Raw genomic sequence first — 22,083 nt, 5'->3', positions numbered from 1 at the left:
ATTGTAATATACAATCACTAGTTAGTACTCACATCACTGGCACACCACTCCTGCATCATTGAGATAATGTGTGTGAGCTTCATCTGTAACGTGAAGGCTGCCTCCCACTCCGGTTCCATCTCGATGTGTTGGCCCACCTGTCTTACCACTGGGTCCATACCCTACAGAAATCCCAAACCACTCGTTACACAACCGCACTCGGCATAATCATTATAACTTTAACTGCAAGTATGCATTGCTTAAACAAACTTGTAATTACCTGCATGCACTTGAGCAGCTCCAAGAAAGCATCGAGTCCTTCCAGAAACTTCTCCCTGAGTTTGTCGACCCACTCCGTTGGACGGCTAATCAGGACATATCTGAGGGGAGAAAAGTTTGAACTTCTTATACAAGGACAAGTCATGTACCATTGTTTTCAAAGTAAACAAACATGCACACGTTCAGCTGTGTAAATTAAAATTCATGTACAGAATTCACGCATTCGGCCTTTTTTGCCCCGTCTTACTTGAGGTCTCCTATAAGACTCTGAACCCTGCGGAATTTAAAGGCCTGTTGTGCAGTGTAGCGCTCAAACTGAAATCGTCCCTGCAAGTCTCGATGTCTCAGGTGATCAACAAAAGTGCGGATGATTGTGGTCATCAGGTTCTCCTCGGTGATCAGCATCCGTGCCTGCGGCAATGGAAATAACAGTAAAGTTAATCAGTATATCGTAGTAATGCTCCTTCTTTCGGCTGCTCCCGTTGGCGGTCAGCATGAAGGGTTAATCCGTCTCCATATTACTTCTACATCTACCTCTTTCAACATCTAATAGTGATCCATATTATAACAAAATTCCAATCATCAGTAAAAAGTCAGTACGCCTCATTCAACCCACCAAATAAATGATTTGTTTGATGTTTCTTTTAAGCTTTTGGGCTCATGATAATTTGTAATAGATATCAGTGTTTGACTCATTAATATAATTCTAATAATAAGCTGGTGTGTTAAGAGTAACAGTCTTTTTACACAAACTGAGTTAATTTAGTAAAGAGTCTTGTGAAAACCAATAAAAGGAACATTATAGCCATAATAAATCATAGTACTTTGGATGATCAGGAAGACCAGCTCAGTCCTGGGGATTTCCCTGGACACTGTACAGTGGTATAGTACAGGGTTCTGATAACAAAAACCTTAGTCAGTTTATAGTATGTAATCTGAATGCAACAATTACACTTTGTATTCGGCAATTACAATAATTCTACACTATCATATCAATTCACCATATCTACCATTCATCATCATTCTCTAAACAACTGTGCCTCAATGTCCTCTGCTATTTCATCAATTCTTCTTGTTATGGTGCGAAAGGGGACATTTGCTACCTTTTTTACCGCAGCCTCTCCAAGAAGTTCACTGCAAATGTCATTAGTAGCAGGCAGAATCAATTCTTCCCCATTAGTAATGGGCTTCTTAGCTTTAGCAGTCGGGACCGCAACTAAGGATGATGCTTTCAGCCGAGACACATTTCTTGAAATGGTGGCTCTCAATAACTGTTTTTGTCCTTCATGTTCACGTTTTCTTTCCTTTCAAAAAAATTCCAAGGGCTTGTCTTTTAACGCAGGGTGTTTTTTCTCAATGTGGCGAAGCAGTTCTAAGGGTTTCATGGCTTCATTAGCTTGTCGGTCACTGCAAATTATGCATAGCGGTTGTGAAGCTTGTGTATCAGCTGTTGCGATGAACCCGTAACTTAGTTACTTTTAACGCAGCTTTCTTTTTGCTGCCAGTCATTGACCATTCTGCTGTCCCAATCGTTTGCTCTGTCCTTCCCGAAAAAGCTCTCCAGTGAATTTAGTTTTCTGTCCCTTTAATACACTTATTTCTAATCCTGTCCATCATCTTCACTCCCAACAAAAACCTCAAAATCTTCAGTTCTGCTTTCAAGTCTTTCAGTCAATGCCACTGTCTCTAATCCATACAACATCACAGTCTCACCACAGTCCTATAAACTTCCCCTTTCACTCTTACTGATACCCTTCCATCACAAATCACTCCTGCCACTTTTCTCCACCCACTCCACCCTGCCTGCACTCTTTTCTTCACTTCTCTAACACACTCTCCATTACATTGCTCTCTTAACCCCAGGCACTTAAACTCATCCACCTTTACCACCTCTTCTCCCTGCAACCGCATTTATATTTATTTAAAAATGTAATTAGTAATTTACTTGCATATTCTCAGAAATTGTTATGCCTTGTTTCTTAATTTATTGTGACTAATGCAGTTTGGTGTTACCACGATGAATGAGGTGAGGTGGAACAACAGAGCAACAGAAGTAGAAAAAAAAGGGGAGGTGGATCGAGCCTGTTTGCTATCTAGCAAGTTTTTAAAAAAAAATGTTGGTGGCCAACTTAAGTCGAATTTACAATGCAGTCTCTAAGGTGAGCACTAAGTGATTGTGCTTATTATCAGCTGCTCACTATTCCCTCCTACTGGGTTGCCCCTAGTGAACACAGAACGCACATCCTGCTTACAATTCAAAAACTCATACCACATAACTGTACCCATATGATGTGTTTTCAAGCGATTGCAAGCTACACTAATCCGGATACATTTGAAAACGGTGTTTCAGTAAAAAAAAAAAAAAAAAAAAAAATTATTTACTTTGCGGCTCTATGAAACTTTGCGGCAAAGTCGAAGAAAAGCAGCCCCACATGACTAAAAATGCGTCGTCGTGTTCACAAGTGTCTCTTTCCATGCTGCAATGCGAAAACGGCGTTTTCAAAAAGCTACGTTTCCGTTCACAAACATATTAGTGTGGACATGACCACACTAATGATACCCGCTACCAAGGTTATTTTTATGTGTGTGGGGAAACACAGACACAAGAGAATTAATAAAACAAAACAACTATCACTTGGAGCAGTCTTTCTGAAGTCTTCCTCTACTCACCAGGGAAGGCACGGTGAAAATTTGCACTGACAGGTCAGTAATGGAGAACTCTCGGTCATGGTCGTCTTTCACGTAGTCACTCTGCAAGCACTCATAGTTCTGCCAGGAGCAGCAGGGCAGGCGGAGGAGAGGAGAGAGACAGAAGAAAGAGAAAACGAGTGTTTGGGGTTGAGGTACTCACCAGGGTGGGGACGGTGAAGAGTTGCACAGACAGAGAGGTCACTGACACTAAGCGCTCGTGATCATCCTCCATAAAATCTGTCTGAAGGCGCTGGTAATTCTACGACAAGGGAAAGGGGATGGGGGCACATTCATCTTCTGGGTCAGAGGTCAGGGGACACCTCACCCTTCACTTATACCCGGTGCTTAAACCAGAGGTACAGACTATAGTACAGGAAGGTGAGAGCTAAAAGTAGAACCGCCAGAAGTATTGTTTAAACATCCACAGGGAAATATTATAAACTGCCAAATTGGCACGGGATTATATTGGTATTGTAAGTGTGTATTCTACATGTGTATTCTACAGTTCCTCTTACATTATTAGGAGAAACACATCCTATGCTGTGCAGTTCTGTGACCTATTGAGCAATAGCCTGAAACTGAGATAGGGAGGGCAGAGATTGTGGGGAACTACTAGAGCCAGAAAAAGCAATGCTAATGGAGGCTATTGCAGCAGAAGTAAATGGACTATGATGGTACACTATACAAACAATCCTTGTGAAATCTCTTACTTTTATTCATGGGCAAAAATCTGTTAATTTACACAAATCATCATGTCTGCCATAATATCAAAATCACCGAAAGCAAGTTTGACACATGATTGAAACCATAAACACGAGACAATTGAGTGTTGATTTATTATCAGAGGACAGTAAATCTATACAAGTAAGTCTATACAAGCTACACATTGACTACTCTAAAATATGTCCAAATTTCATATTTTAGAGTAGTCAATGTGCAGCTTGTATAGACTTAGTTGTATAGATTTACTGTCCTCTGATAATAAATCAACACTCACACATTGTTGGAGAAATAGCTGGCAACAAAAGTAAGTTCACCCTAAGTGATAACAGCTGTATGTTATGCAACATGCAAAGTCACATGTCCTATTCATCATGGTCATATCTTTGTCTGGTCCATACAAATTTGTGTATCTTGTATAAGAGCAGTTAAAATTTGGTGCTTCAAATACAATTCTCTCAAACTGACCACTGAATGTTCATCATGGAACCTCATGGCAAACACACTGAGGATTTGAGAATTAGAATTGTTGCTCTCCACAAAGATGGTTAAAGCTATAAGATGATCACTAACACCCTGAAACTGAGTTACAGTACAGCGGCCGGGGTCATACAGAGGTTTTCCAAGACGGGTTCCAATCGGAACAGACCTCGCAAGGGTCCATCAAAAAAGTTCAGTCACACAAAATATTGAGATTTGGACACAGTTTTGGCATGTTCACTTACACAACAATTTTTGTTGACCGTTATATAAACAATAATGGCTAAAGTAGTTATTTTCAGAGAACAGGAAATCTGTACTGCATATTGACTACTATAAAATATATCCAAATTTTATTTCTAAGTGTGATGGGTGTGTGTGTTTGTGTGAATTCTTTATACACACACACACATATATATATATATATATATATATATATATAAATTGTGATTATACAAAAAAAATGTAGGGAGAGACTGAACTAACAAACCAAAAAAAACCCTTGGGTTGTTTATAACGCAATCAAAAGGGACTAGATATCTTACCTTGGCAAACTGAATAGCAAAAAGCTTTTTATACTTCAAATCCATAAGCAGACTGCTCATGAATAGCTGGTGGTACACATTCCTTGCACCTAAAGGAAATAAGAGTTTTTTTTATTTAAAACCCTTTAAATGTCATGAACTATATTAAACCTAAAAAAATCCACACACACCTTTCCACATTTTGGAGTCACAGAGCATTAAAGTGTCCACAAGGGAGTTCTCTCCATCAGGGCCATTCTGTAGCCCTACTTGGCACAGGATTCTCCTCAGGGCATCTAGAAGAAAGAAAACTGATTGTTACATAAACCTGCGTACAAGTGACATACTGAAGACTCAAAAAAAAAAAAAGGAGAGGTTTTGTGCGTCAATCCAAATGTGCGTATTGTAATAAAATAAAGCTTCAGGGTGTAAAAGAATGCAACGGATTAGTATTAGGCAGAAACCTGAGTATCTGATGATATAGCCAAGCCAGGAGAGTGCTTTGAGAGCAAAACACTGGTGTGCGACCACTGAGGAGTGCATGACCTGAACTCGCAAGGGCTTCGACTGACGACTTGTGTTCCGCTGCAGAAAAGCAGTTTGAATACTTTTTACACAAACATATTACAGTACAGAAACAGCTTGTCTACAAGAGTGAGGCAAATAAATTTGATACACTAACACACAACTTACCACAATGACAGACTTGGCCTGTTCACAGAACTGAAAATCCCCATAACGCACAGACTTCCGCCCCTGAAAAACCAAAACGCACAACAAAGAACTGAGGATCTGGTACAGAGATATTAAGCTGGGGGCACAGGCAGGAGATTGCAGAGGAAAAAACTAAAGACTTTAAATGGACCTTCTGCAGCATGCGTACTCATGCAACTATTCTAGAAAACAGACTATTCCTTATTTGCTGTAACCAATGGCTGTAGATGCTGAAACACATGATCTCACACACCTTGGGTACTGAGTTTACAGAAGAAAATAGGGGAGAATTTAAACTAAGATCAATTTAGAAAATTACCCCGAAAACTTGCATCATGTTTATACGGAACACGTGTGCATAAAAAGTTGAATATTGTGGCTTGAATATCAAGATATCCCCAAACACTGAATAAATAACGGCTAACTATTACATTAATGAGGCGGGTAAATCATGGTTGCACGTCACCTCTTTCAAAACATTCCTATGATGCATTACAAATACAGAACATTTATCATTACTGATTTTCCCCTACAAATGAGCTGAACAGAACAGTAATGACTAATTACTTAACCAGCTGTTAAAATGGCTCGCTTTTAAACATAGGAGAAAAAAATAAGACTTTTTTTCAGGGTTTACCCGTTGCATGCCATAATAAGAGCCAGAAGAACACAATTTTTTTCATCACTATTCATGCAATCCTAATTACTAGAGGTCGACCGATTAGGTCTGCAGCTATTTATTATTCTACTGATAAGTCCATCAATTTGATAAGAACTTTTTCTTAATTAAAGCACAATACTAAATAAATCAGGTCTCTTAAAATGAACAAGTATTTTTTTTTGCCTTTTTAGAACAATGAACGGGGTTTTTTTGGCTGAAATTGCAATCTGTGAAAACTAAACCCATATAGGCCATTTATTTGCCATGTTACATAAAAATGCAAATATATAAATAAATAAAAAAATCTATTTTAAATGACTTTTAAAAGGGTAAACGCACTGTATGGTGTTTTCTTTATGTTTTAGTTTGAAATGATCCCAAACTTTGGCAACTTTGGCGTTTCCAGCCCCGCTTTGTGCGCACGGCACATTTTTAAATGAGACCCCATAGTGGTCCAGAGTTTAGCTGGTGGTGCGTCAATAATAATGGTTTGTGGGGAAACAGTTTATCGATAACCGATTAATCAACTAATTTTTTGTAAAAGAATACAGGATTTAAAAAATAAAATAAATAAATAAATGACACCCCATGTAAAATTCTTTAAAACAAAAATTTTTAACAAAAAAAAAAAAAAAATGTATAAAAAAATAATAAAGTACTGCATCATAAAAATGTGCAATTTGAAAAAATCTGAATATAATAATTAAACGGTGGAACCCCAGTGTACAAGATTAGTTCTTTACTGAAAACCGCTCGTGTTCCCATATGTTGGCATGTTAATTTTCCTATATGAACGAATGTAAAAGCAATTAATCCGTTCCCAGACCTCAGGCAATCGCTTATTTCAGCCCTTAAAAAATATTTCAGGCCTAATTTAACACAATATTCACACAAGAGAACATTGAGAATGCACCCAGAACAAAGTCTATGGTTCTATAGTTAAGAAATATAATATAGCGCTCTCTGTGCAGTGCACAGTCGCATGTGTAAAAAAAAAATAGCATGTGTCAGTAATTCACCTCTAGAGGCCGCTCTAGTGGCTGGAAACCGGAAAAACTATGGATTTTCGCTGATAGATGATAGATCCAACAATCAACTATCGGTGCCAATTAATCAGCAAAACCGATGAATCGGTCGACCTCTACTAACTACAGTGTTAGTCATGAAAAGAGAAGAATCTTACATCTCTGTCCACTGTGGTAGCAAAGCTGACAGCCTCTTTCTGTGTGCAGTTCACAGCTTTCTGTAGAGTGTATATGACCTGCTCATAAGTGTGCACCTCGTCGTTAAACAGCATGCAGTAATAGGTGTCTCCACGCTCCCTGCAAAAAAGAAAGCATATCCACTTTACAATAAATGCTCTTAAGTGCAAATGTCAGGCTGATTTAAAAAAAAAAAAAAGAAAAAACAGCAGCAGCAAATGATGTTTGGTGTTTGTACATACGGTGGTTCAAGGCCTAGGGGGAGCTCATCCTCCTTGTCCCATGTGAGCATGTCCACAGCATATTTCAGGAGGATCGAAAAGATATTGTAAGTGCGGGCAATCATGTCTGCAGAAAAACTGGCAAGGGGGTCCTGAAATAAGTGGGATTGAATTTCAGTGTCAAAGAAATATGAGATGGCAACTCAAATGTAGCAAATTTACAACCTAACACTTCAATTTACATAGAACCAAAAAAAGTTCTAAAACTTTGTGCTGAATTTACAAAAACTGAGTCACAAACTCATGGCATGTTTATTGGTCTTATTTATTTATGATCTTTATTTTTAAAGTTGCCGAAATAAAAATGCTGATTAATGCCATTAGTTTATTTGTGCGACTTGAAATGTACTACTAAGCAAAATGGATTTAATGGAACTAATGTCTTAAGCCACTTGTATCCCTATAACTGTGCTCTTATAAGTGCTTTAGATATAAGCTAAAAGACAAACTGGTGTTTGACCTCCTGAGTGGAGTCACCGAGGTTGGGCTCATGTTTCTGACAGTAAAAACCCTTCTTCCATGCTTCTGTATCGCCGCAATCACAGAACCCCCCTCCCCCAGAGGTTGTCATCTAAAAAGAGAGGGAGAGAAAGAGTCATGTGTCAAGGACAGGTCCGCTGGATCAGGACTCTCAAGGAATCACACATAGTAGATTGACGTTTAGGGCAGGGTCACGGTAACCAAATTAAGGAAGTGACATTTTCACACACGCTCAGCCTGGAACAGACATGTGGCGACTGGTGCAGGAGATACTCCGCTTACAGGAGACATGGTTTCAATGCAGAGTGATTATACTAGAGGGGTCTTTTAAAATTCGCAAGCATTGCTTCACTGCTGGCCTCCTCGTTGTGTGTAGAGCAACCCTTAAGCCAAGACACGTGTTAACCGAGTCACATTTTGCACATAGAAACATTTGACTCCTGCACAGCCAGCACACACTGTTCTAAATAATGATCTTCCCATCTGAACTCTCAGAAACAGAGATTCCACAGGAAGCCAGAAAGTGATGTGTGCGCTCAGGCGTGTCTGCGCTTACTCTGTAACGATGCTCCTTATGCACACTGCCTAAAAAGCACTGCATGCACAGCACACACGTTGGGTCTGCTGCACATTCCCTAAAAAAAAAAAGGAGAAATGAATACAAACATTTTTAGACATCAAAAATGCATGCATTTTCTTAAAACGTCAGTGTTCAATTTGCCTCGGTTAACATTAACGCAGAACAAGGATCGATTTTAGATTTATTTAACTAAATAGGTTAACTGAGATTGTTACATTAATAACCAGATTTACATAATAAAACTACAAATTAAATTTTAGCCATTAAATGTATCATAAACGTAGAAATGAAGGCAAAACATTTGGTATTTTCACTGTAATACAACTGACCAAACAAGACTAATGTTCTAACAATGAAATATGCAGATGGGTATGAGTAATGTGTGCTGAGTCATCATAACCATTAGTTCCTCGAGTTCAGTCAGCAGAACAGACGTGCCGCACGCTCTGGCCTTCCAGCAGGCTTACAGAAATCTGCCCTGAATCACTTAACCTAATAACAGCCTATCCTTCATCAGTAAGGATTACCAGCACCCTCAGAGTCTAAGAAAAGCTTCAGTTCTCAATTTAACCTCTGTTGCCAATTAGCAACAAACATATAATCGTGTCTGTAAAAAAATTGGAATTACATTTTATTTTATTTTATTTATTTATTTATTTTTTTTAAATACAGGCTAAAGGTGTGTTTTAAACTTTCTCGACAATTAATTATAATCGGTACAGTGGTACCTCGACATACGAGTGCCCTAACATACGAGTTTTTTGAGGTACGAGTGGTCACTCGGTCGATTTTTTGCTTTGATACGCAAGCAAAAACTTGAGATACGAGCTTGAGACGCCGCTGCAAGATGGCGAATCAAAGCCAGTAAGCAAAGATTGTGACGAAAATTAAGATAGTGTTGCATTAGAGGAAAAATGAGAGCTGTTTCTTTAAGGCTACTATCTCTGGGTATTGAAGTCCAGATAAAATGCATTATGGGTATTGTAGTGCGGGGAAAGAAGTGTGTGGGCTGGATGTTTTTCCTGTGTGCGATTTATATGATTTGTGTTCTGCAGTGCGGTCAGTTAATCCAAGTTTATCCACATGGGAGTTATATTATACTGTAACCTGCGAATCTATCTTCATAAAAACAAGTAAAGTGGTATGCATCGGCTAATGTTGTCCATCTCATCATTCCACGAGCATGAACTAATGAGTTGTTACGCTGCCGCCGGGAAAAGTTCAAGCGGATAAGTAACAATAAGCAAAGAAGAAAAAGTAAAAATTTTAAAAAGTTTAGGGATACGTAGTGTACAGGAGTGATTAGTAAAAAACGAGTTTTTCCCTCTGCCTCCGCTTATCGCCTTGTTGCATTTTGGGGGCTGGAACGGATTAATGGCATTTAAATGGGAAAATTTGCTTTGTAATACGAGCAATTTGACATACGAGCAAGGTTACGGAACGAATTAAACTCGTATGTCGAGGTACCACTGTCCACAGTAAGTGATTAATGTGTGAAAGTATTTGTCTCTAGCAGGTGCAGATGCATGACATGTTTGAAGGTGATGGACAGGTCAGCCTAATTTATAAAAAAAAAGATGGATAGGACTTGCGACCATTAAGTCATTATAATAAAAAGCAATGAAAATTTTGAAGATAATGGTGGAAGATGAGGTAACCGTTGAAAATAGAGAAGGGGGGGGGGGGGGGGGGGGAAAAAAAAAAAAAAAAAAAAAAGGTTTTATCCACGCTCTAAGAAAGGGTATTAAAAGGCTGTGTATTTGCTGTGACTTTGGACACTTCTATGGGACGTTCACATTTCTAAATTCTGAAAAAAAATTTTCACTTGTCTTTCTATTTTCTTGCTCGTCTCGTCATAAGGAGTAGCGGCAGAGAATAAAGATTTTGTGATTGCTGAGTGGAAGCTGTGCTCGTTTTTGGGTGGGAATATCTGTTGCATGCATTTTGGGAGCGTTCTTCGTATTCAGGAACTTGTATGGTTTGCAAGTGGTTAAAAAGATTGCTAGGGTTTCCATCTTTGGCTACAACAACACAGCGACACAACATGCACAGTATTGGTCAATGTTGTGAGATTTGCAACCCAAACCAGTTCCATACAGCAGAGAAGCCCCCCTTTCTTTTTAACCAATTCTTCCGAGCTATTCAACATGACTTTTTGCGTGTTCGCTCGTCTTGTTCCCTTTTGCAGTGCCAAATTTTAAATCTCGTTAGTTCGCAAACTAGTTTGTTGCTGGTGTGTGTTTGACTAGACGGTTTGTGCTCTAATAAGTTGGACTGTTATAATGCTCTGTGGATGATTACTAATGCCTGCATAGTAAGGAGTTGGACTAAATTAGAATTTGTGAATTCGCATCCTCTGTATAGCAAAATCCGTATCATGGCACAACATAATACCTGTAGTCACGTACAAACCGATACAGCGTCCACCCCTAATCCGTACTATTATGTGGTGCATTTAGCAAAATAAATAAATACATTTAAAAAAAAAATAATAAAAAAAAAAAAACTGGCAAGCTTCCAGCTATTAAAAAAAAACTGTGTCTCCCACCTGCAGGAGTACGTGGGTTCCCCCACTTTAAAGACGTGACCACACAGCTGGGAAGGCTGGTTGTTCTGCTCGAGCTTAGCCAGCCCGGTTGAAGGCTCTTCTCCACACAGGTACCACTCCATTGGTGCCTGCAGCAGCAATTGGGCCAGCAGGTCCTCGCTCTGAGGGTTCAGGTTGGGCCCAAGGCAGTAGATTTTGGGCACGTAGCAAGCCAGGTGCTGGTAGACGTCTTTGGGCAAATCTGTCGCCTGAAGCCATTTCTGTAGCATGAACAGCAGAGCTGAGAATTAGCCCATGGTTGAATTTGAAACACACGTAGATTTAAATGATGTACTAACTGGGTTGCTCAACATGCAGCACATACATTAATTAGACTTCTAAAAGTCTCAATCGCTCAAGTAAAGTAAAGTAAGTAAAAAAAACTGCTCTGTTCGGAAAGCGTTCTTTTTGGAAACCATGGACACCACTTCCCAGACTAAAGAGGAAAGGGACCGTCTGGCTTGTTATAGGCGCTCATTTGGAAAAGCCACATCTCTGATGGTATGGTGGTGCGTTAGTGCCTGTGGAATGGGCAGCTTGCACATTCGAAAAGTCTCCAGCAATACTGAACGATATATACACGTTATAGAGCAACAAATGCTTCTACGCAGAAAACTTTTTATTTTTCTCTCTCCAGGGAAGGCCTTGCATATCTGAGCAGGACAATGCTAACTGCATCCTGCATCTATTACAATAGCAAAATAATAGAATAGCATTTGTAGTAGAAGAGTCCAGGTGCTAAACTGACCTGCGTACAGTCTAGACCTTTCACTAATTGAAAAATTTGGCACCTCATGAAATGAAAATACAACAAAAGACACCCAGAACTGTCGAGCAGCTAAAATCCTGTATTAGTCGCATATGGGACAACATTCATCTTTCAAAACTTAAGCAACTGGTCTCCTCAGTTCCCAGAAGTATACAGACAAAAAAAAGAAAAGAAAAAAAAGTGATGTTACACAGCGGTAAACATGGCCCTGTCCCAACTTTTTGGGACCTGTTACAGCCATCAAATTCAAAAAGACCTAATTCATTCTCAGTTTAAACACTTTGTTGGTTTGTTTGTTTTATAGTGAACAGAATAGGGATTTGAGATTTGCAAATTACATTGTTTTTATTTATATTTTACACTGTCAAGTTTTTTATATTGTGGTTGTAATTAAATAAATGCACATTTGTATATTTAAGCAATACACAAGTAAAGAAAAAGTTTAAATAAAACAAACAAAAACAAATCATGAACCACTATCACCACTATTAATGCCTAAACATCAAACACCCCAGTAGAAACCAAACCACACCGAGGTGTAATTGAACAGAAATTTAGCAAAGAAATATCTAAGATATCAACATGTTCTGATATACGGCTAATCCGGAAAACAGAATGACTTTTAAAAAATGCGTGTGTTGTAAAGAGTGCATTAGTGAGCTGAGATGTTGAACCTGCTGCCTTTGAGGACTAGTCTGCAAAAACCACCAAAATGTCATGATCTCAAAATGCTTTTCAGATTGTGCAAGACCTTTTCAAACCACAACCAGATGCAGTTGTATGCGCCATGGAAGCCCGTCATGTAATGAAGTCATCCTGCATTGTATGGCAGTCCAAACACTAAACTACACAATAAAGTCACAATATGAGACACCCCCCTAAACAGGCTTTAGGAGACGACATTAAATAAGAGGATTGCAAAAAAAATATATGTATTTATTTCAATGAAAACATATCAAACAACTATCGTGCAAAAAGTCGTTGGGAATAAAAGCACCGATTTGCCCTGAGAGTTTAACTTGTCTAGCTGTAGCTATAATTAAAGTCTTGTGATTGGAACCTTATTATTTGGTGCCTTTCACAGTTCTCAAGAGAAATTTCAACAACTGAAAATACTAGAAACATCTTTATAAACACAGCGAAATTCAAGGAAGAAGAAAGGTTGGTCTCAAATGTTCAAGTGAACAAAAGACTGCTGAGAACCCCTTTATTCTAAGACTTTTGGAGAATTCATCTCTTGTCTGAGAGAACAATGGAAATACATTTATGGTATTGGGTAGTCACCCTGAACAACTAAATTTCATTTATTAGCCTTTCTCGGCTTAAAAAAAAAAAAAAAAAAAAAAAAAAAAAAAAAACAGCAGTGGTGCTAAGATTAGAAATTTCTGATCAGTCTTTTCACTGAGCTTCCACTTTTCTCCCCTGAGACATCAGTCAGAAAGTTCAAAAAACTCTTTCTAATTGGGTTATTTAAGGATGGCAAAGAACTAAAGCTCACCACCAAAGTAACAAACTGGTTTAAAGACAACAGAGCAAAAGTACTGGAGTGACCATGGCAACGGCCTGACCTAAATCCCATTTGTGGACCAAGATGAAAAAGCATGTCAGGGCAAAGTGACACACCTAACAGTGTTACCCCAGAAGCTGTAGCATGAGTGGTCATAATCAGCATCACGATGTCAGTTAACAACTGGTTAAGTTGAGCATGTGAATGCCCATCTAGTCTAATCGGCTTGATTGCATACTGATGGAAAAGCTGGAAATGTAACACTGAGGCTACAAATTTAACATACGTTTAAATGATTCAAATAGATAATAACCAAAAAGCAACTTTTTTTTTAATCGATCGGGCAGCACCACCCCCCTTTAGTGCCAGAAAGCTTTACACATTGAAAATAAAATAGACTACAATCAAAAGAATCGCATGGTAGGGAACGAAGCCTCCGATCCCCGGAGAAAACTCTGTCTAATAATCAGCTTTGGGGGAGACGGAACAAGACGGATGAAGCAGAGGAGCCGCATTCATACACCAACAGCTTCAGACTTCAGGCCGACAACATGGTTTCTGGAAATTCATGTTTACGAGAAAAAAAATTTGGAATTATGCAAACTTAAATACAAACATAAAATGTGGCGGAATCAGGTTTCCATACAACACAAGACGCGGCAGAATGAGAAAAAAAAATAAGGAACGGAGAGAAAAATCGAGGGTCAAGGAAAAGAATCCAAAGAATCCAGGCCAAAGAAAACAAAGTTTCCAAACTTTGGGATCATTTCAAAATAAAACAAAGAAAACACCATACAGGCCGTTTACCTTTTTTTAACTATTGAAATAGATTTTTTTGTTATATATTTGTATTCGCATTTGGATGTAATATGGCAATTTAAAAAAATGGGTTTAGTTTTCAAAGATTGCAATTTCAGTAAAAAATTTTACATTTTTCTAAAAAGGAAACAAAACTCATTTTACAAGACCCGTTTTATTTTCTCATCTCTATATTTAATATTGCTCTGTAATGAGTAAAAAGTGCTTCTTCTCCGATAACTCGAGGAATAATCGGTGGAATTCTCGACAATCTTGAAGCTAGACATAAAACATTTTCATGCATGCACAAAACAAATCCGGTGTAAAGTGAGTAGCGACAGTGACACTGCGCAGACTCTAGTTACATTTTTTTATACCCCTGACATTGTTGTGTTTAATAATAATAAAAAATAAAAAAAAACATAAAAAGGATTACAATCTGTACATGTATTTTATATTTTCAATGTGTAAAGCTTTCTAGCACCAAAACCCCTATACCGAAAAATTCCGGTATGAATGTGTACCGTTACACCCCTAGTGATTACATATAAAATAAATAAAGCAGTTACCTGCCAATAGTAATTTTTGTGTTAGTTGTGATTAAATAACTGATAATTCATGGTGACCAGGGTAAGGAATAGTCCTCTGTTTGTTCTATGATGACAGGTTGCACCAAATGTCACAAGCCTGCTGTCAAACAATTGAAAGGCCATTTTAATCCTGACCCTGAGGACCAGGCTGTGGCTAGTGAGTGATCAGGTAGTTCAGGCAGGTGAACATAAGGTTACCTTCGTAACCCTGGTTCTCCTTATAACAGGAGTGAGGTATCTCACTATGGGAATCGCCACGGGTGAGACCAATCCTGGAAGCAATCACACCACGCCTGTCGGTGATGCAGGAGTCCCACCTCCCTATATACACTCCTGCCTCATTCTCATATATTACTCATATATATCTCATATCTGCCACTGCAAGGAGAGAAGTGTGGTGAGATACCTCATTCCTGTTATCAGATAACCGGGGTATGAAGGTAACCTAAAGTTCTCTTTCAAACATTCGTTCGGTATCTCACTGTGGGATATAGTCAACTCCTGTATTGCAGATATGTTGTCTGAAGCAGGCGTCAACAAACTTAGCAATTTGTGGCAAAATTTATACGAGCTCTCCACCCTTCAGCGAAGAGAGCGGAGACGTGAAAAATTTAACCATCCTTCACTTGCGAGGTCTTTATTTATTTTATTTTATTTTTTAACACACTTTGGTTGGAATAAGCCAACGCAAGCTCCATGACATCCACCCTATAAAATCTAACAAAATTGTGTGACGAAGCCCAGCATGCTGTCGCGTCCACGAGGTGGCCATGCCTCAGGCACTATGAGCCCTCAGCCCTTCTGGAGGACTAAGACCCATGCTTTTATAACCCAATATAAAAGCTTCCACTAGCCAGTGGGACAGGTGCTGGAAGGAAATAGGTTTACCCTTATGAGAATCAGCCCCGATTACTCCGTCTCATCACTTCGTCCTGTCCACAGAGAGGGCACAAACAATGAAGCCGCTCCTCCGCCAATGACGAAAAAAGGGGGGATGGAAAAAAACAAAATCCACCTGTCTGCTGACTCGCTCACCTTAGGGACAAATGGCGTACTAGTCTTGAGACTTACTCCATAGCAAACCGCATACGGGAGTTATGAACTGACAAAGCATGAAGTTCAGTAACCCGCTTTGCAGTTGAAAGAGCTAATCAAGTAACCTTTAGTGAAAGGAGCTTCAAATTAATACTCTCCATCGGCTCAAAAGGAGGCTAAGAGGGCACGCTAAGACCACAGACAGATCCTACGGCGGAATCAGCAGCTTTAAAACTGTGTTCTAGCGCCGCGCCCCCCCCATAAACCTGCACACAAGCGGGGTAAATGACCTATAGCATTTCCATCAATCCCTAAATGGCATGCAGAAATAGCGGCGAGATAAACCTTTGATTGAAAAGGCTCTGCCCTTATCTAAAAGTTCTTGCAGTAAAACAGAACACCTCTGCCACAGAACAGTGAAAGGGGACAATATGTCTGCACAAATACATTCCATTTCCTCTCATATGCATTATCTCTGTCAGACACAATTTCTCTGGCCAGTTCGAAGCAATCAATATTACTGAGTGACCGCATTCACTTACTCTTTTTTTAGAGTCGGTACGACCATACAGGTAAGCCAACGCATCCACAGAAGAATAGAGGGCAATGAGTATTTTCGTGCGAGGCGAAAAAAATCTACAGCAGCCTGGCCGAACCTCTCCCACAACAGGTCCCTGTACGGTGGAGAATCCACTCCCCGTACAGGGGATTTCCCCTGGACAGGAGATACGCCCCTGCATTTATTACTCCTGGGATGAGTCGCCCGTAATGAATAAAAATGGGTTATTTCCCTTTCGCTATTCTGCCCTCGCACTCTGCACCCTAACATGTGAGCGACGCATCAGTCGTCATTACCTTTCTCCGGGAAATAGCTCCCACCGGGGGTCTAGATTCGAGAAACGTGTTTTTCTCCTGTGGCATAAAGCATGCAAGCAAAGCTACCAAGCACTGATACGCTCTCATTCGGGATGACAGACATTGCTGAGGCCATCAGACCTAGAAGGCATAAACATAGTCTGTTCAGCCTGAGACCCAGATAAATTATTTCCTGCCTAGGATCCTTAAGGGTAGTGCCAACCCAAACAGAACTGTCCAACATTTGTAGGCTGTGCCCCGATAGGCAAACCCGAGAAATTTTCTGTGCGCCCTCGTTATATTGTGGAAAATACTCAAGGGTGAACTGCACATGCTCACCAACTCTCCGCACGAGCAGAGAGTGGGCCGCTGCCCACCAGCCCGGAGCTGGTGGTTGCAACGCTAATTCGTATGTCTTTGCGTGTGTTTTTGTTTGACTTTTTACAAACGTCCGGGGACTCGGCACACTGCCCAGAAATGTACAGAAAAAATTTTTGAGACTGTGGCAGAAAAAACTCGCTTATATGTTATGAGGAAGAAACCTTGAGAGGAACCAGAATCAAAAGGGGAACCCAACCCGCATTTGGGAAACAGCTCCTGTGCTGAAACGGGAAACAAGACTCCTGCGCTAAGTAGAGGTGTGCTACAGAGACTGTAGAGTGCTGTAGCCCCGTTTTTTTTTTACCCAAAACCAGACCCCAGGTTAGGTTGCCCAACTCTTCTTTTATCCCTGATGGTTAGCTGGGCAAAGCTTAGCCATTGCTGCTGTAAAAGAGGCCTTGGCTCTGGGCTTTGGCAAAGAGAGACAGGAGGATTGGGCTGCCCGGCAATTGGGTGGAGGCGACTTGCCACTGACAGTTCAACTAGGGAGGGTCGGACATCCCCAATTCCGACCATATGATGATGGTCCATATTGTGCACCTCCAGTCTAGAGAAACAGGTTCTTTATGCAAGTAGGGTTTTGTCCCAAAAATCCCTGGAAAGAAGATTAGGAGAGATAATCCCATCCTCCTCGTCTTTCTTCAAATCCTCCAATAGACAAGCATCCTCATCATCATCTTCCTCCTCTTCCTTGTCACACACAATAAAGTTTGAATCAAAGAAGGGAGGAAGGTCAGGAAGGACTTCATCCATCAACTCTCCCAAGCGACAACATGCCTGAGAAGCAGCCTCGTCCCTTTCCATGGGTGGCAGAGAGAGACATGGGTTTCCTTTATTCGCGGCCCGTCAGCGCTCCAAAACCCTAAACGGGTTAGCATGTGCTAACTTCCAAACACGCTATCCATTGGAGAGGACATAGACACACATGCACACGGACGAAAGGGGCCTTTTCCTACCACTGGGTACCTAGATGGGTTCGCAGTCACTATAACAGAGATGCGAACACCAGGAGATAAACAAGACCACCACAACGTGCCTCTTGATATCGGGTCTTCTAGCGATTATCCTTCTTTACCCCACTTAACATGAGAGGGAAAAATGAAGGAAAAGAGCTGTAACAGCTAAAGAGAAAAAAGAAAGAGCAGAAGAAAAATATTCACCTTAACAGTAAAAATTTCCCACAAAAGCAGCCTCCACGGTCGACGGCGTACCAAAATGGCTCGTCCATGAACAGTTTAGCGCCAACCCCCAAGAGGATCTGCTGAGGATAGCTTCCAAAAAAGATCTTCACAGGGAAGAGAATGAGAATGAGGCAGGGACCCTCTGCAGGGGTGTATATAGGGAGGCGGGACACCCGCAACACTGTCGTGATTGGTCCGTCAACTGGCAGCCGTTGTGCGATTGGTGCTTCCAGGATTGGTCACGCCTGAGACGATTCCCATAGTCAGATACCAAACAGATGTTTGAAAGAAAAACTTGCGTTCAACAGCCCTCCAATTTGGCTGTTAAAACTGATCGACAATACTGAATGGACAAACATTTTAAGAAAGCAATACCGTTAGGAAATCAAGATCCATGCTAAGCTCTATGTAGTTTAAGACTGACAAATCGAAAAATGGCGTAGGCCAATTTGCCTTAACGCTGGTAGTCAGGGACTAATCACAAATAGGGGCGAAAAGAGGTCATGGCTTTCTGTTAATGTCTGTTTAAATTCCACTTTGCTACTAATAGCTACTGCATATTGCATGTAATAAATAGAATACCTAAACATTGATGCTATATACAGACAAACTTAATATGAATTCCTGTGCACTCACAGCTTCAACAAGTAATGTGTGTGCAGTATAACACAGCAATTACTCAAAAAATTTAAAATGAAACAGATTCATCGTCAATAGCCGATTTATTCTGATTTTTAAAATACAAAAACAAAAATTAAAATGCTCTGGAACATTTCACCTTATTCAAAAACAAACATCAAGTATCCAGAAAAGTTGCTGATCATAAATCCTAGCTCTCTGATTGAACAAGATTTCAACTTAGCAGGTTAGTCATATAAAAGTTGGTTGCCATGATAATCTACCTAGCTGAAGATATAACCACCCCTGTGATACAGTTTGAGACATTAAAAGTTCCCTCATCATGCGTTCTTGCTTCACGGTTTACCCCACAATTCTGTAGAGGGTTGAGCAAAAATTGTGCAAAGTTTTGTAAGAAGCTTGAGTGCTACTGAAAGCTTCTGATTCAGGTTAAGCAAAAGCAAAAGGCACTAAACAGCACCGACACATGATATCATATATAGAGATGAAATTCTGAAATGACTTCTTATGGAATTGAGATCATACTATTTAAATAAACTGGCTTGACACAGGGACTGTAACATGTGAGTTGTTATGACTTTAGCCTGGGGGATTTGTAAACTTTTGGCTTCAACAATAGCACCAAATCTGATCTCTATTGTATGGTATAATGCTAATTATACTTACGTGTAATTCTCATTGTGTTTCCTTAAAAAAGGTATTAAAAGGCTGCAGGTGCAAAGGGATTACAAGGCACTTTTCTGACCTACTAACCTACATCACTAATTACCACTGAATTCAATGCAATACACAACTTTTATTTGGTACAGTCTGCTTTTTCTTAGCATGTATAATAAGAACAAATGAGTGATGACAAATCGAAATATTTCATTTAACAGTATAATTCCAAACAAAAACAAAAAAAATGTTTTGGTCTAAGGTTAATGCCACTTAAACAACAATACGTTTGAATGATTTGGGGATTAATATTAATGATGTTTGGCTGGACATCCTATCCAATGTGCATAAAAGTATGCATTCAGACTTTATAAAGTAAAATAATTTATGTTGGAAATGCAATGAAATAGAAGACACTTATTTGCATATAATATGGGACTGTTTTTAAGTTCACCTATCCTGGTGCAAAAGCCGAGAAATACCTAAAGAAAGCCTAGGTGTATTAGAGATAAACAAGTGACACCCAACAAACAAACAAAAATGCATATATTCTTATTAAGGTTGTATTCGAGGTGTCAGGATGATCTTATGCAACTGGAAATGTCCCAGAACGGCAGAATTGAAAGACTGGATTGATGGGACGATTTAAATCGCTTGCGAGTGTGCGTCGGAGAGAACGAACAGTGAGGAAGAACCGGAAAGAAGGTCGGCTGATTTCTAGCAGCGTATAAAATACGAAAATGCGACGAACAAACATTGCGATTCCTCGAGTAACTCAAGTAATTTGATTACAAAAATTCAGCGAAGCAAATTAATCTAATTGTAATTAATTAATTAATTGAAGCTGCTGATAAATGCATGGATTTGGTTCATGGACAATTTCAAGCAGCTTTTCCGGAGACAAGAAATCCCAGAGATTTAATAAATAAATACATGAGTGAGAATAATCATGAGTTTCATTAAACAAATATTTTCCCATAACTTACTCTACACGGCCACTCCAGAGGGACATTTCAAACGCAACTCTATTTTTATTTTGATGCAATATGGCTATTAAATGCACTAAATAGGTTTGGTTTTGACTGATATTCTTTTATGCAATTTCAGCAATAAAAATGTACATTTAAATAAATAAATAAATAAATAAATAAATAAATAAAGTCCTGTTTATTTTAAGAAAACCGGCTTATTTTCTCTCTCATTTAGTATTGCTCTTTGATAAAGAAAAAGTACATCTTATCCGATTACTTGATTATTCAATTGAATAATCGTTAAAATACTCGATTACTAAAAGAATCGAAAGCAGCAGTCTACATTGTATCATGACAAGTGGCTGAATGTCAATATAAAGCCGAGTCATGATCACTGTGATGACAGTTTTTGACGGATGATAAATACCTACTTTGAAGAAAAAAAAAAAAACTTATTAAAACACTAAAGCAATTATTTATTTTTTATAAAGCCAATTATATTCAAAGTTATTGGATAAATGTAATGTCATGGATGCAATGAGCTATTTGCATTTCTAAGCAAAAACCCTGACCTGACCAAGTCTGAAATATAGACTCGAGTGGCTGTTCACAAAAACAGAAAAAGGTTAATTAAAAAAAATAAAATAAAATAAAGAGCAACAGGTTGGAATCCATTAATGCAGTACAGAGCTGTCCCCAGCTTGCCTGAGAGCAGAACAAAGCCAGTGTTGTTTATCAGTTTCCTCTGCTATGACAAAACATCCCTACAGTTAGCCAGCTAGCTAATTCGTCAAAAAAAAGCAGTTTATAAAAAATAAAAAGGACAAATAAAAGAAAAAACAAGTTAGCAATAGTGGGCAACGACATTAAATGTGGATAAGGCCTTTAATAATAGCTAATTAGTAAGTCATTGTTATTGGGGTACTTGCGAGCAGCAAAAAACAAGTAAGAGCCAGGCTAGTTATCATAGCGCTGCCGTTAGCATTAGCATTAGGCAGGACGCCTCGGTGAAAAAAACAAGCCGAGTGGAAAATGGTGAAATTTATCACCGCGAAACAAACACGAGCCGCTCTCACACGGACCCCATGCGAAAGAGGAACGGTTTCTGGTGTGTTCTAGAGAACTGTCGCCTACCGCAGCGATGTCCTTTGCCGAGAAATGGAGGAATTCGCTGCAGAGAACGCTCGCCGCTTCCCGATCAGTCTCAGCCGCCGCCATGTTTCACGTCACTGGCGGAGCGCAAAGCGACGGAACCGGAAATCAGCCGCTCGCACAACTTCTGCTGTCCGAGCTAACTTTATTTTTTGCTGACTAATGAAAGAAAGTCCCACGGACCCACAGGTGGAGGAGTTTCATAACAACATCCTGTAACTCTAGTGTGAAGGATGATGACACTCAAAGCAATAGTAATTATTAAAATCATTATCATCACCACCATTATCATTATTATCATTACCACCATGATCATCTTTAACATCACCATCATCATCATCACCATCATCATCTTTACCACTATCATTAT

At 39.5% G+C, this 22,083-nt stretch overlaps 1 protein-coding gene across 13 annotated transcripts in view; it reads right to left on the bottom strand.

The window, feature by feature from the left end:
• Positions 1-21,848, bottom strand: part of ubr2 (ubiquitin protein ligase E3 component n-recognin 2) — a 47,720-nt gene extending 25,872 nt beyond the window's left edge. For 7 of the 13 annotated variants that reach the window (XM_083539845.1, XM_083539854.1, XM_083539856.1 and 4 more), the window contains exons 1-14: positions 21,696-21,848; positions 11,140-11,399; positions 8,568-8,646; positions 7,992-8,102; positions 7,493-7,623; positions 7,232-7,370; positions 5,367-5,429; positions 5,138-5,258; positions 4,865-4,969; positions 4,695-4,783; positions 3,110-3,208; positions 506-669; positions 260-359; positions 33-161 (exon numbers count right to left, since the gene is read on the bottom strand). In XM_083539845.1, the coding sequence (XP_083395971.1) occupies positions 33-161; positions 260-359; positions 506-669; positions 3,110-3,208; positions 4,695-4,783; positions 4,865-4,969; positions 5,138-5,258; positions 5,367-5,429; positions 7,232-7,370; positions 7,493-7,623; positions 7,992-8,102; positions 8,568-8,646; positions 11,140-11,399; positions 21,696-21,779 (1,674 nt within the window). In that variant the 5' untranslated portion in view covers positions 21,780-21,848. Of the gene's footprint in view, positions 1-32; positions 162-259; positions 360-505; positions 670-2,928; positions 3,028-3,109; positions 3,209-4,694; positions 4,784-4,864; positions 4,970-5,137; positions 5,259-5,366; positions 5,430-7,231; positions 7,371-7,492; positions 7,624-7,991; positions 8,103-8,567; positions 8,647-11,139; positions 11,400-21,695 lie in introns of all 13 variants that reach the window. The other 6 variants (XM_083539850.1, XM_083539851.1, XM_083539855.1 and 3 more) reach the window with 1 other exon arrangement.
• Between the last annotated feature and the right edge of the window lie 235 nt (positions 21,849-22,083).

This window comes from Silurus aristotelis, assembly GCF_946808225.1.
Source record: "Silurus aristotelis genome assembly, chromosome: 4".
Classification (NCBI taxonomy): Eukaryota; Metazoa; Chordata; class Actinopteri; order Siluriformes; family Siluridae; genus Silurus; species Silurus aristotelis.
The sequence above is the reverse complement of the archived record's forward strand: the minus strand, read 5'-3'. Positions and strand labels throughout refer to the sequence as shown.